This window comes from Mustela putorius, unplaced genomic scaffold, assembly GCF_011764305.1.
Source record: "Mustela putorius furo isolate JIRA1106 unplaced genomic scaffold, ASM1176430v1.1 tig00000174_pilon_pilon_pilon, whole genome shotgun sequence".
Classification (NCBI taxonomy): Eukaryota; Metazoa; Chordata; class Mammalia; order Carnivora; family Mustelidae; genus Mustela; species Mustela putorius.
Window position 1 is genome coordinate 40094135 of NW_025421304.1, and position 15558 is coordinate 40109692.

A 15558-nucleotide genomic window follows, 5' to 3' on the forward strand; every position below is an offset into this window, starting at 1 on the left:
GGCGGTTGCCGTGGAGACCAGACAAGCGTTGGGCTGCCAACGACTCGGGCGCTAGTGGTCGGCGGGGAAGGAAAGCAGAGCTCCCCGACCCGGCCGGGGGCGGTCGCGACCCCGCGGAACCGGGTGTCCGGTGTATCCGGAGGAAGCATGCACCCCGAGGCCTCGGAGCCCGTGGTGGACGGGCCGGCGGAGCAGGGCGGCGCGCAGGAGCCGGGCGTGGAGGAGTCGGCGGGAGACCACGGGGACGCGGGCCCGCGGGGCCGCAAGGAAGGTGCAGACCGCCGGCCGAGGGAGCCGAGGGGGGCGGTGGGCTGACCCAGCGCCACCCCTACCCTTGCCGGCCGGCGGTAACGGTAGTCATGACAGCAGGAGCGCCCGCACCTCCCGAGCCGCGCTCCCGCCCCCCGCGGTGCGCGCTCCTCCCCCACTTCGTGCGGCGAAGACACCGAGACCCGCAGGGGTCCCGCAGGGGTCCCGGAGCTTGCTCCAAAGACGTCCCCCTCCTGCGGTCCACGGTAGAACGGACCCCGCTGGACAGTCCGACCCGGAGCGCCGGCCCTTCCCAGCACGCCCGTCTCCCCGTGGTCACACACACCGGTGGCGTGTTTTCAATGTATCCCTCCCTTGCTATCACCCTGTAAGAGCAAAGGTGCTGGGGCAGGACGTCCTGGCTGGGTCCGCAGTGCCCGGTCCAGTGCCTGACCCACCGTGGAGCGGGAACGAGGAGCTGGTGGTTCCGGGGTCACTGGGTGACTCCTCACCAGTCTCCCAGACACACTTCAGCCTCTGCTCCCACTTTGGGGCCCTAAAGGAAATTGTTTAACGACTAGATAAGCTACTTGATCTGTGTTTCACTTTTTTAAAAGATTTTGTTTGACAGAGATCACAAGCAGGCAGAGAGGGAAGCAGGCTCCCTACTGAATAGAGAGACCGATGCGGGGCTCGATCCCAGGACTCTGGGATCACGACCTGAGCCGAAGGCAGAGGCTTTAACCCACTGAGCCACCCAGGCACCCTGTGTTTCATTTTTTGAACCAGCTCAACAAACACGGAGCTTTAACTGTCCAGGCACGCCCTGTATGGGGAGCCCTGTAGCTCTCTGGAAAGAGCAGGCTTTGGAGCCACTCCCGCTGGATCCAGGTTACAGCTCCACAACTTGCCAGCTTTATGGCTGTCACCCCAAAGTTTAACCTCTCTGCCCATGGCCTACTTGTCCATAGGCAGGGATCATTACAGTTAGGCTTCCGGGTTACAGTGGGCCATTAAGCAAGGCTAGTTCTCCTATTCAGATAATCATGATGTATATTGAGTCCCTCTTCCTAATTTATTCCACAGACACTTATCTGGTGCCTCTTGTGGCTGGGCATTGTGTGCGGTGGGAAATGGAAGAGTGTAAGACACACTCCCACACGCAGAGCATTTAGTCTGGTTCAATAGACCACAGGAACACAGCGCCCAGCAGCCAGCGGCTCTTAGAAATTAAGTGCATTTGAACTGGCTGATTTTGATTGACCTTTAAACAAAATTAAGTGACTTTGAATGTGCTCTTTCTCTTTTTACCAGAGATATTTTCACCACTTTTGTTTCTTTTCCCGTGGCTTTTTCTTTTGTGTTTATCACTAAGAATTGAAAAGGATGAACATTTTATCATTTTTAAGTCTTTTCTTTTTAGATTTTATTTATTTATTTGACAGACAAGGATCACAGGTAGACAGAGAGGCAGGTAGAGAGAGAGGAGGAAGCAGGCTCCCTGCTGAGTAGGGAGCCCCAGGCGGGGCTCCATCCCAGGACCCTGGGGTCATGACCCGAGCCAAAGGCAGAGGCTCAACCCACTGAGCCACCCAGGGGCCCCAAGTCATATTTTTAAATTGAAGAAATAAGACATTTCAGATAAAGTTGATGCTCCTTTTGCCCTCCTTCCCCCCAATTCTCAGTCCCATTCCCTTTTCCCTTCCCTTTGGAATTTTGTGTGGATTCTTTAAATCATCTATCTATATCTCTCTTTCATATATATAAAATATGTCCTTCAACAATACATAATGCATTGGTTTATATGTTTTTAACTTACATAAATGGTCCCCTGTGCTTATTATGAAACTTGCTTTATCATCTCATACATGTTTCTGAGAATTTCTGCCATTTATTAATGTAGCTCTGATGCATTCTTCTCCAAGGCAGAATCCTAACCCATTGTTTAACCATTCACAATGGGGAGACGTTTGCACTGTTGACGGCCTTTGGCTGTTAAAAGGGATGCAATGATGAGTATCTTTGTACCCGTGTCCTTGTGCCCCTGTACCCGAGATTTAATTTTTTATATTGATTGATTGATTGATTGATCTATTTATTTGGTAGACAGCGAGAGAGGGAACACAAGCAGTGGGAATGGGAGAGGGAGAAGCAGGCCTCCCAGCAGAGCAGGGAGCCCGATGTGGGGCCCAATCCCAGGACTCTGGGACTACGACCCGAGCTGAAGGCAGGCGCTTAATGAATGAGCCACCCAGGTGCCCTCAAGTACCTGAGGGTTCAGAGAGGACCTGCCCAGAACTGACATTTCCACGGTCCTTACGAATGCTTTACACGCTGTCCCACGCTTCAAGGGTACTCCCGGTCCATACTAAAAGCAGACATTTATTAATCAAGTTGAAAATGGGCAAACTTTCTATACATCCCTTCATCTCTGTAGAGCAAATCTCTTCTTTTATAGAAATTAATGATCCGAAGGAAATATGTGTGGGTCCTTCTGCCACATCCTACCCAAGTGAGCAGAAACAGAGCGGTGACAGCAGGTCGGACAGTCGCTTCACACACCAGAGAGATGACAAGGAAGACTGTGGCCCCAGGTACGCTGCTGCCAATTACAGTACACATGTACCGAGCAAGGTAGGTAGTGTCATCACCTCTTTGTATAGACAAGGAAATTGAGGCTCCCAGAGATTAAACAGTTGCCCTAGTGTCTGAGAATCAGTATCAGAGTCAGAGCAGCTCTGCCTCTATGACACAGCTAACCACAACGTATTAAACTTTAATGCCAGCCCTGGAGAGAGAAACATCAGTAGTTCTTGATGACACTATTAAAAGTATTTTTATTAGAACATACATTGCAATTTTTAAGAATGCTGAAAGTAATGATATTGGATGAGGCCGTGAAAGCCGTGCAAAAAAAGAATTTAAAATAGCTTATCGGGCCAAAAAAAAAAAAAAAGTTATCAGTCATGCAGGCTATTTTGAAATTTAAGGAAGAAATGGGTGTGGTAGCGAAGTTTTGGAATATATTTCACAACAGACAAATTGCGATCAATTTCTTGTTCACTTAACAGAATGACTAAAAGTTTTCTGCAAAAACTCTGCAAGCAACACAAGCTTTATATCACCCCGGCACTGAATGATACACTATATTTACACTTTAAAGGTAAGGACCAGTAGAGGTATGTTGTGTCAGGGTGAAGGCTCTAGAGGTATACAAAATTTCTTGCTGGGATCCTCTGGAGTTCTCAAAATCCACTGAAGTAGAAATTTCAGAGTTGAGTGAAGATTTGTAGAAAAGCAATCATCTTCCGTTGACATGTCTTCCCTGACTGGAGTTTATGAAGGGGGCCACTGACTCTGCAGATAGCAAGGAAGCATGTTGATATCCTTTATTGTTATTTTCTGAAGGACCTACACATATTTCAAGCCAGCAATCTAGTGCTGGACATTGGGCTTGGGGGGACGTGTCTTGAAAGAGGAGAGTAGTCGATGCCTCCCAGATCAGAGAAGCATGACCAGTGGCATCCAGGGGGACCCAGGCTTGGCGTGCGGGGTCACATGTAAACCTCATCTGGGGTTCGCAGACCCGGCTAATTCCAGCAAAGATGAAGAGGAGGGACAGCTTCCGCTGCCTCTGCGTGCAGGGTGGCCGACCTGCTCCCTAGGTCCTCTGTGTGGTCCTCATTCAGTCACTGCACGTTCACCGAGATCCTCTGTGCTCAGTGCTGGAGATCCGGAGACACAGATGGCCAAGATGCCTTGGGTGTCCTGGGGATGGGGCAGCCACTGTGAGACCCATGAAGGACACCAGCAGCACACACACTTTAAAGAAATGCAAGGAATGCAATGACTCCTAACTGGTCTCCTCACCTCCACGTGGCCCCCTCCGAAATTCTGCACCCAAAGTGGAGGTGTCACAGTGCCTGGAATGGCAGCAGGGTGGACCCCAGGGGACCCGATATTTAACAGGTAGGAAGGAGAGGATCTCACGGGTCAAAGTGGGAAGAAGGTAGAAAACTAGGAAGGACATATGCCCATATAATCTCGCGCTGCCACAGACCAGATCGTCCCCAAGGCTAGTAACGTGAAACAAATGCATTATCTGGTACTGTTTCTGAGGACCGGGACCCGGGGAGTAGCTAGCTTAGCTGGGTCACTCTGGCTCAGAAGGGATACTGTAGCTTTTTTTTTTTTTAAGATTTTATTTATTTATTTGACAGACAGAGATCACAGGTAGGCAGAGAGACAGGCAGAGAGAGAGAGGAGGAAGCAGGCTCCCCGCTGAGCAGACTCCATCCCAAAACTCTGAGATCATGACCTGAGCGGAAGGCAAAGGCTTAACCCACTGAGCCACCCAGGCGCCCCAATACTGTAACTTTTTAATTAAAACTTTTATAACTTTTCAGGGACGCCTGGGTGGCTCAGTTGGTTAAGCAGCTGCCTTCGGCTCAGGTCATGATCCCAGCGTCCTGGGATCGAGTCCCACATCGGGCTCCTTGCTCCGCAGGGAGCCTGCTTCTCCCTCTGACTCTGCCTTCCACTCTGTCTGCCTATGCTCGCTCTCGCTCGCTCTCTCTCTGACAAATAAATAAATAAAATCTTTAAAAAAAAAAAAAAAAAAAAAAAAAAAAGATTTTAAAAACTTTTATAACTTTTCAAATAGCAGATGAATCCTGAATTACAGACTGACGGTGAGTTACCAAAGCAAAGAGCATTTGTTTTCCTAACCTTAAATTTGGCTCCTAAAACTGAAAAATAAAACAAAAACCACAGCTGGAGGGCACCTGGATTGCTCAGTGGTCAAGTGTCTGCCTTGGGGGCAGGTTGGTCGTGACCCCGGGAGTCCTGGGATCGAGCCCCAGCTGGGACTCCCCCAGGTCTGGATCCCTGCTCAGCAGGAATCCTGTTTCTCCCTCTCCTTCTGCCGCTCCCCCTGCTTGTGCTTGCTCGCTCTCTCTGTCAAATAAATAAATCTGAAAAATAAAAAGAGGGAAAGCCCCCCAGTTTGTCCTCGCTTGGGTCTTAGCCAGACCCCGTGCTCATGGCATAGCCTCCCCGGGCTGCCTCTTTCCCGGGCTTGGCCCTGCTTTCCTTTGGTTCATTTGAGGCAGGTTGCCCCTCATCTCCAACCACTCCCAGCTGAGAAGGGAAAGCAGCCGCTGCGGCGCTAGGCTCCACCCGACGGAGCTGGCAATTCCAGCGGAAAGACTCCCTCTCTCCACTGGAGTCAGCGAAACCTCCCAGAGTTCATCCAAGTTGGCCTTGCTTGGCTAAGTGTGACCAGTGCAGAGAGATTGCTGTGACTCTGATTGACCGCCCAGGGAGCCATGGTGCGTGGTGTGTGTATATGGGCAGGGGGGCAGTATCAGCAGACCTGGGGGAGCCTGACCTGGGGCTCGATCCCAGGACTCCGGGGTCATGACCTACCTGAGCCCAAGGCAGGTCCCCAAAGAAAAGCAGCAGTGGGGTCGCTAGAGGAAGGAGGTGTGGCTGGAGGGCTGGTAGTCAGCCAAGCACAAGAGTGACCCCGAGCCTCGCGTGCGTGTGCGTGGAGGAGCGAATCCGACGCCCCCCTCCTCCTCCCTAGGTTTTGATCGCATCGAGAACCTGGAGGAGTACACGGGGCTGCGCTGCCTCTGGCTGGAGTGCAACGGGATACAGAAGATCGAGAACCTGCACGCCCAGACCGAACTGCGCTGCCTCTTCTTGCAAGTGAATTTGCTGCATAAAATCGAGAACTTAGAACCTCTGCAGAAACTGGATGCTCTTAACCTGAGCAACAATTACATCAAGACCATTGAAAACCTCTGTAAGATGCCACGCGAGGGGTCTGGATGCCCTTGTGCCCACTGCTTTTCCCCGGGGGCCGGAGGGGGCTTCTGAAAGGTGTGTAGAGCCCCATTGCTCACTTCCGCTGACCTCGCCTTGCAGCCTGTCTGCCGGTCCTGAACACGCTGCAGATGGCCCACAATCACTTGGAGACCGTGGAAGACATTCAGCATCTAAAGGAGTGCTTGAAACTCTGCGTCCTTGACCTCTCCCACAATAAGCTGAGCGATCCGGACATCCTGAGCGTCCTGGAGAGCATGCCTGATTTGGTAAAATGTGCATTCCTTAGAGACCCGATCTCTAGAGCCTTCCACTCCCCTCCTCGCCTCCCTTTGGTCCTTCACCCCGCCTGTGCTCTTGGGGTCTTTAGCTGGAGTACCGCGCGTGCCAGATACTGTGTCATTCCGCTCACAGATCTCAGACCCATAAGCACTTCTTTTCCTGATGGGTCTCCCTCCCCTTAATCTGTCAAGGAATCCAGTTCCTTTCTCAGAACTCTGCCACACTCTGGATTTGGTTGATGGCCTCCCCGTGGCGTCCTGTAGCCTGGTCGGCTCAGACCCGTATTTCTCGGGCAATGCCCGCAGAGCCGAGGCATGTTCATTTCAGTGTTTCCTTGGGACGGGGGTCGCTGCGCCCCATCACAGGGCCTGTGAAGTCTGCTTGCCTCCCTCGCTTGTAACTCGAACACAGCCAGATGGGGCTCCGGGGTCGCCCCCCTGCTGCAGCCAAGGTAGAGCCCCCTCCCTCCCTCTCCATTCTCGGAGCGTGAGCCATTCCTTCAGGAGCCACGCAGTGGCCACGGTCCAGCCCTCTTGTTCCTGTCTCATTTATTAGCTGGAGCGCTTCTTCCACGAGGAACTCCCTCGTCACCTAGTGGTTCCCCAATATATAGTTCATACAGAAAGGGCCATGATGAAGTTTTGGTTCTTTCTTTTCCATTCATGGATTTTCAGAGAAAGGAGCCGAGCCCTAGCAAACCACTAATGGTGACAAGGGACGGATCCTTCCATGGGGTCATCATGAACTCGCAGGTTTATGTCTGCCATATTTGATAGGATGTAACCCTGGGTGTCATTTTAATTTTGGATATTTAGACAGTCCCATCTTCCGACCTGTGGCCAACCCCTGGCCTGTGGACCCCCTGATGGCTTCCTTGCTTTCCCGTGTGCCCGTATTGTCATGTGCTCTGGGAAACATATGAAAACTAGAACCCCAAAACCCCGAGTTCACTGTTTACCGATCAGAGTCCATACTATGTAAGGAAAAAATGAGTCCATTTTAAGAAAAATAGTAAGGAAATCATAGTTCAGGAACAACTTTCTAGTAGATCATCAAGCAGGACTAGTTAGAATTGCCAGCACACAACCATCAAATAAAGCTGTATCATAAAATACTTTTTTATTTTCTTTTCGTTTAACTGCTGTGATGAAGTACCAGAGACTGGGTGGCGCAAACAAATTTGTTTATTTATTTGGAGAAACTGTTATTTTGGAGAATTTTGGAGAAATTGTTTATTTGGAGAACTGTTATTGGAGAAATTTATTTCCTCCTGATTCTAGAGGGTGGAAGTGGTCCAGGATCACAGCGTCAGGGGGTGGGGGGGGGTAGTGGTTTCTCCCGAGGCCTCTCCTGATGTCCCAGGTCCTCCCACTGTCTCCTCTATGTGTCTGTGTCCCAGTCCCCCGTTCTTTTTTTTTTTTTTTAAAATATTTTATTTATTTATTTATTTGACAGACAGAGATTGCAAGTAGGCAGAAAGGCAGGCAAAGAGAGAGCTGGGGAAACAGGCTCCCTGCTGAGCAGAGAGCCCGACACGGGGCTCGATCCCAGGACCCTGGGATCAAGACCTGAGCTGAAGGCAGAGGCTTCAACCCACTGAGCCACCCAGGCGCCCCCCAGTCCCCCGTTCTAAGGACACCCATCAGGCTGGACTAGGGCCTACCCCAAGGACCGCATATAATCTGATTCACCCCTTTAAAGGCCTTTTTTTTTTTTTTTAAATATTTTCTTTATTTATTTGAGGGAGAGACAGTGAGAGAGAGCATGAGAGGAAGAAGGTCAGAGGGAGAAGCCGACTCCCCACAGAGCCGGGAGCTGCATGTGGGACTCGACCCCGGGACTCCGGGATCATGACCCGAGCCAAAGGCAGTTGCTTAACCAACTGAGCCACCCAGGTGCCCGAAGGCCCTTTCTTCAAATGCAGCGACAGTCTGAGGTGTGGGGGTTAGAAATTGGTTTGAGGACAGGTGATGCCACACGGGTCCCAAAGACATCCAGCAGATGCGTGAGCCTGGCGAGCGGGCGCCCCCCATCCTTTCCCTACCCACGCTCCCCGTCCCGCCCCCACCCCCCACCCCCCGCCCACCCTGCTGCTGTGTACGCTCTCCTAAAATCGGTGCTGGCTGGGAAGGAGAGAAATCAATCAATCAGCCTGAGGTTACTGTCAGCAAAAGAGCTTGGGTGAGCAAAACAATGTCCTCGCTGAGTTGGACAGACCTTCGGATGTGTTTTCCAAGATTGTTCTGGAAGGACACTTGAGATCTCAGGTCTGGAGTTCAAATACAAGAAAGGGCTGCTCCATGATCAGGACGGGTCTGACGGCATGAAAGCAAGGACAACCTTCTGGCTTTCCTAATAAAGTCCTCAGGAGGGGACAGGGACTCAGATGTCGCATTTATGGATTCTCGGAGCGCAGCACATGTAAGCTCTTTGAATCCCACCCATGGTTTATTGATCAGTCTGCTTCTGCCTGTGCTTCCAGCGCGTCCTGAACTTGATGGGAAACCCCGTTATCAGGCACATCGCTAATTATCGAAAGACCGTCACCGTTCGACTAAAACATTTAACGTACCTGGATGACAGACCAGTTTTCCCCAAGGACAGGTAAGGAGGAGAGAAGCCTTTGGGTCACATTTTTATATGGCAGCATTGAGCACACTTAAGAGTGAACTTGTACAACGTTTCTGACTTGTGAGCATTTTCACACATTACATATTCTTCGGAAACAAGTTTCAGGGTTACGTCATTGTTCATGACAAGAAATTCCCTACTTTTGAGCACAGATTTTTTTCTTCATAATCCTCTGCTAACTACCCTTGCACACAAGTCTCTGACCTCCATGTTGATTTCCATAGGGTGGGATTCTAATAGTCGTATTATTGGATTAAAGACTGTGGTTTGAGCCTTGTTCAAAGTATTTTCTGTAAGTATTTTCTGTTTTCTAGAAAGTTTATAACAGCTCATGACTTCACCTGATAGAGCCGTGTAAAAGAAATCTTCACCGGGTGAACTGATGAGTAGAGATTGCGTCTCCTCTTATTTTGGGGGTAACTGATGAGGTCCGGCGCTCTTACTGTGTTTGTCGGGCAGGCGGATCTCTTCCTCTGGGAGCCTTCCGTTTGTCACTTCCTCTCAGTATCCTTTTGGAAGTCCTTTGGTTATTGGTTCGTAGGAGCTCTTTTTTTGTGTTAAGAATATTGAGCACAGACTGCCCTGTGTGTGTTGTCGCTGCTTTAATATCTACGTTTTTAATTTAGGTCACTATTCCTTCGCCTTAGAATAAAACCTCAGTAACACAGGCTGCTCGAAAGGAAGGGCAGTTTGAACTGTAAAGCACACAGCATTTCAGAAACCATGCGGCTGCTAGTATGTTTTTGAATTCATAAGGTTAAGGAAACAAATATCTCAAAGAGAAGGGAGAGCCTGTACGCCAACCGGGTCACAAAACAAGACCACCTGCTTCTGGGAAGTCCGGGTGGCAGAGAGGAGGCGCACCCAGTTCCGCGGCACCAAGCCCTGGGGGCAACGGTGGGGAGACACCAAGCAGAAGCTGGGTGAGGGTTTTGGAGCCCAGCCCCGAAGCCCTGAGTTCTGTTCCCTCAGACAGGCTCGCTAACCTCCCCAGCCTCACGTTTCCTCATCAGGAAAGTGGGGACAATATGACCTCAGGGTGCTTGTGAGTAACAGGTGAGATTTGAGAAGCACAGGAGGGTCAGAAGGAGTGAGCCAGTGGGAATGGCTGCGACTAAGGACTCTGAGCCTCATCCAGGGGGACAGGAACTGGCCCCCGTGCGTAGAGCCACTCGGTTCAGGGGTCGGGCTCCCCTGGGTTTGAGTCTTCATTCCTCCCATCCCTAGTGGTCCCACGCCAGCCACTCGCTGTTCTCCCTGCCTGGGGAGCTCCTCACAGGGGTTTGCGTGTGTCCCCTCCCCCGTCACCTCAGGAAGCCCTCCCCGACCCAGCCCCCATCTCAGGAGCACCTTTCCCACCTGGTGTCTCTTTAACCGGATTTCGCTTCTTAGGATACATCAGCCTCTCATATACCCGTTTCCTTCTTTAGGGTCTGTCTGTCCCCATAAAAAGGCAGTGGGTATTGTCACCTCTTACGTTCCCTGCTGTATCCCCAGCCCCTGGACGGGTTCTCCCACTTCAAGTGTGTGACTCAACGGTCTCTACTACATTCGCAGAGTTGGGCAACTAAGACCGCATCAATTCTACAATATTTCTATCGCCCCCAAAGAATAACCTTTACTTGTTAGCTGAGAGTCCTCATTCTTCCCTCTGCCAGTCCCTGTCTCTAGGGGACTTTTCCTGTTCTGAACGCTTCATATTGGCGGACTCATACCGCATGTGGTCTCGCGTGACCGGCTGCTTTCACTCAGCATCATAGTGTCAAGGTTCACGCACACTGCAGCGTGTGTCCATAGCTCCTTCCAACATCACGTCCCCAGACAGGATTCCCCTTGGACACCCCACGTTGTATTTATCCATCAGCCGATGGACTTGGGCTGGTTTCCACTTTGGGACTATTGTGAAGGGCACTGCTGCGGACACTGACGAAGGCTTTCGTGTGGACGTTTGTTTTCAGCTGCGTAGAGCAGACACTTGGGAGCACGGCGCCGGCTGGCCGGGGAGGATTTCTTATAGCTCTGTAGCTTTCAGGCTCTTCCAAGCTGGCGGCGTGGGCCCGCGTTCCCAGCAGCCACGGGAGGCCACCTCCTCGCCAATGTCTGGTGGCAGCATGTGGGATTTCAGCTGTTCTGACAGGTGTGCTGTGGTACCTCGCCGCTGTAACCACAGTTCCCCAATGTCACAGCATCTTCAGCTGCTCTGCCATCTGCCTGCCTTCTTGGGTGAAGTGTCTAAGTCATTAGGTCATTTCCCACTTTTTTTTTTTTTTTTTGAGGTTTCATAGTTGCCTGTTTGGGATATAAGCCATTTATCAGTTATCTTACCCATGAATATTTTCTCCCAATCTGAGGCTTTTCATTTCATTCTTTGAAATTTCCCCTACTTTTAGATCGTGTTGTCTTTGCAGTCATGAGTCATGGAAGTTCTTTATGTATGCTCTATACACATCCCTCCGTAGGCATTTGATCGCAGACCCGTCCCTCATTCCATGGGGTACCTTTTTACCCTGTTTATGGCGTTCTTTTTGTCTCAAACATTTTTAATTTTTTTAAAGATATTTATTTATTAGAGAGAGAGATCACAAGTAGGCAGAGAGGCAGGAAGGTGGGGGGAGCAGACTCCCTGCTGAGCAAAGAGCCCGATGTGGGGCTGAATCCCAGGACCCTGAGATCATGACCCGAGCTGAAGACAGAGGCTTAGCCCATTGAGCCACTCAGGTGCCCCTCAAACATTTTTAATTTTGATGGAGGCCGACTTCTCTATTTTTCCTTTTATCACTGGTGCTGTTGGCATCCCATGGAGAAGGCTCTGGAAACCACCAAGGACGGAGGTGTGCACGTAGGAACTGGTATCCTTGTGCCCACGTGTCCCGCGTGCCTTCAGTTTGGTTTGGGGGAAATGAGCGTGTTTGGCGAGACGGTCTGTTTTGAATTTACTGTCGACCAGTGAAGATTCAGATCTCCCCACTTTCTGATTCTTGGTTGTCCTCCTCCACAGAGCTTGTGCGGAGGCCTGGGCCAGGGGCGGGCTCGCCGCTGAGAAAGAGGAGAGACAGCAGTGGGAGAGCCGAGAGCGGAAGAAGATACAGGAGAGCATCGAGGCGCTGGCGATGATCAAGCGGCGGGCGCAAGAGAGAAGGCGGCAGAAAGGCAGCCCGGAGGGAGGTACGGGTGTGGGTTGGGAGCGGCACCCAGGGCTCCGTGTCGACGGCAAGTCTGCGCTGGGGAACTTGGTCTTTCATCCTGGGGATTCGTTTCCGACCTTGGATTCACACACATGTTGGGATCCACGTGCCTGTGGCCTCACTCACCCGCCAAGGGTGGGGAAGAGCCCTAGCATGAATGGACAGTTTCAATCCACTTTCAGGGATAGAAGCTCAGTTGTGTTAAAATAGCCTCCGTTTTCCCAAATAAGCGATATATTACTGTTCTTGGACTATGCTAAGAAATTACCGTAAATTTAGGGACTTGAAAAACAACACATTTTATCATCATTTTGTAGCTCACAAGTGTGATGGCGGGTCTCATGGGGCTACAATCAAAGTGCAGGCAGGGCTGCGTTCCTTCTGGAAACTCCAGGGGGAAATCTGTTCTTCAGTCTTTTCCAGCTTCCAGAGGAGCCCTCATCCCTGGGCCTGTGGCCCCTCCCCCGCCTTCCTAGGCAGGACCTTCAAGTCTCTCTCTCTAGCTCTGACACCCTGCCCCCTCCTGCCCCCCTCTCTTAAGGTGTGGTGACACCGAGCCCATCTCAGGGTCCTAATCTCATCTGCTAAGTCCCTTTAACTACATGAGGTCACATAATGACAGGTTCTGGGATTAGCAGGCAGATGCCTTTGTGGGGCCATTATTCCGTCTACAGCAAAGGAACGTCGTGAGTTCTTTTGAAAGCAGTGTGGCGGTGTACTGATTTCCTGCTGACCCCAGGTAGGGCCACGGATGGCAATAACACCAGCCAGCCTCTAGACCAAGGGCTCAGTCTGTGCCTTCCGAATCTCAGTCACGTGGTTATTAAGGTTTTCCATTCGTACTACTGCTCCCTTAAATCCACCGTTTGTCTGCAGGGAGTGGAGTAAAGAAATAGGTTTTGGCACCCACAGGTCAGGCCCACGGACTTCCTCGCATGCAGACATTGTCGCAGGTGCCCACAGGGAGAGCACAGGGTTCCGCTCCTCTGAGGAGCCCACGCCTCCCCTGGGGAGCTGCAGAGGACAGCCAGATGCCCGTGCTTGGGATTCAGTTGGAAACTGGGAAATCAAATAAGGTTAGCTGTGTTGGGTGACATCAATCTAGAAGAGCCCTGAAAACCAGCCTTGCCATGGCAGGTGACAGGAGGTGGTCAGCCATGAAAAGGGGGATGCTAGTGGCATCAGCTTGGTGGCTCATGTGGGAGCAAGGTGGCCCTAGTCCTGGGGAGCCAGGGAGGAAGCCGCAGCCCGGGGTCTGGAGAATCACCATGGAAAAACACAGGAGGCCCTGGACCTTTCTTTTCATTGACATGAAAATCACATAACATAAAACTGACCCTTCCGATGGGGCATTTGGTACGGTCACAGCGTGGGGCAACCAGCACCTCTGTCTGTTTCCAAAACATTGTCATCATCCGAGAATAAAACCTTGTGCCGGTGAGCAGTGATTACCCCCCTCCCCCGACAATGCTGTCTACCACCAGCCCCTGATGACCACCACCCATGTTTCTGGGTGCTTCGTATACATGGCGCTCTCCGTAAGATGTGGCCTTTGCGCCTGGCTCCTCTCACCCGGCCTGGTGCTTTGGGGTGCCTCCAGGTGATGGCATGATCTGAACTTCGCTCCTTTTAATGGCCCACCACGACAATTCAGTTCTGTGAACTCCAAATGGTGGCAGCACGCCTTCTCTGTGGCACAGACCGTGCTCCCTCTGATTAGCTCGGACTAGAGCCAACAATCTGGGCGGTTGTATGAAGCCTGCCAAACCCTCGAAAGGTTCGGCATCACGATTCCTCCCTTGGCAGGATCACAACAGGCCTGGGAGATGTTCTCGGCCCTGGTTGGTCTATTCCAGGATCTCAGAACCTGTCTCCCAGCCTTGCCCTCTCTCACCCAGTTTCAAGAATCTGTCTGCTCCCAGGTTATGGTAAATGAACCCCCCTATCTCCCCAATCTATTGCCCCAAATCCAGGGCTCAGAGTCACCTGCCCACACCCGATGCCCCTGGTGTTTGTTAAAGGCTTCTAGGGAGAGAGTGAACCCCGGGTCGGTGCTGATCCAAGCCCAGTGCAGGATCCTAGGGACGGTCCTCAGGCCACCTTAATGAGTAAGGACCCTCTTCCTCATCCTGTACCCAGTAGAGGAGCTGGAGTCTCCATGTGTGTTTTTAAATGAAATTGACTGTTTCTCGCCTAATTACGAAACGTGAACCCAACCACACATAGGAAACAAGAAAGCACCAGTAATAATTGCAGCAAGAACCACTCAGGATTTCCCATGAGCACTTCCCGGCTTTTCCCCACACATGTAACATTTACGGATTTTGTAGAACAATGGCATAACTCTATTGTTTTCTGCCTATTGTTTCAATTAGCATAATGTATTTTCCATAAAGCAGACATCCTCCTAAAGCATTTTTCCTGGTCCGCTTTCCATTTTGGTATTTTTCAGAGTTTCAGAAAAGCTTGTATTGTGCCTGCTTAGAATGGATGGTGTTCAACATTACACACACACACACACACACACACACACACCCGTTCTGCGGAGCCATTTCAAAGTCACGGTAGACTTCAAGGCTGGTAAGCCCAGTGCTTTGGTGTGCCATCTCCTAAGAGCCCTCGGCACGTTCTTGAGGCGTGTCGCATGCCGCTAGACGGCTGTGCTGAGCGCCACCCCCCACCCCACCTCCACCGAGGACACTGAGCTCTGCTTCCTCCGTGCTCAGCACGCACTGACAGATGCCTTCGCTGCATCCCTGACCGTCCCCTGAGCTCACCCCCAGCAGTTCACAGCATGTCCCCAAGAGACGTCCAGACCCCCCTGCCCTCCCAGGCCGTTTTGTGGCTCACCCTTGGACTTCTCCTGTTCAGGGGACGAGCGGGAGCCAGAGGAGAGCAAGCTCGTGGATGGCAGCGTGCCAGGGACGGAGGAGCCTCGTGAGGAGGAGGAGAGGCAGCAGAAAATGGAGCAACTTGTCAGGGAGAGCTTTGAGGCCAAGGATGAGCTCTTCCCAGAGAAACTGAATCTTGGGGAGGAGCTGCCGGTGGAGGTCAGCAGCGAGACGGAAGGCCGGGAGCCAGCGGGGCCACACCTGGAGGAGGCCGTGAGGCCGGCGCCCCCCGGAGCTGCTTGCGAAGGTAAGGAGCTGAGGGCCACGTGCGTGCACCCCTGGTGAACCTGGGGGACGGTTTCCGACGGCTGTGCCTTTAGGATACAGTAGACTTGTCTCATCTGCTAGCGCAGCGCTGCTCATGGAAATACAGTGGGGCCAGAACCACATTTTCTAGTCAACAGAGTAAAAAAGAATGTTGGGTGAAACACCAACATTCTGTTATAATCGAACCTGATAGATCTGAAATATATTCACCTGACTCAATTTAA

At 51.6% G+C, this 15558-nt stretch overlaps 1 protein-coding gene across 1 annotated transcript in view; it reads left to right on the plus strand.

The window, feature by feature from the left end:
- DNAAF1 (dynein axonemal assembly factor 1) overlaps positions 1-15558 on the plus strand; it is a 21891-nt gene continuing 6333 nt past the window's right edge. The window contains exons 1-8 of the mRNA XM_045076374.1: positions 1-271; positions 2708-2843; positions 3321-3412; positions 5837-6058; positions 6181-6347; positions 8843-8964; positions 11990-12156; positions 15048-15314. Of these exons, the coding sequence (XP_044932309.1) occupies positions 148-271; positions 2708-2843; positions 3321-3412; positions 5837-6058; positions 6181-6347; positions 8843-8964; positions 11990-12156; positions 15048-15314 (1297 nt within the window). The 5' untranslated portion in view covers positions 1-147. The remainder of the gene's footprint in view (positions 272-2707; positions 2844-3320; positions 3413-5836; positions 6059-6180; positions 6348-8842; positions 8965-11989; positions 12157-15047; positions 15315-15558) is intronic.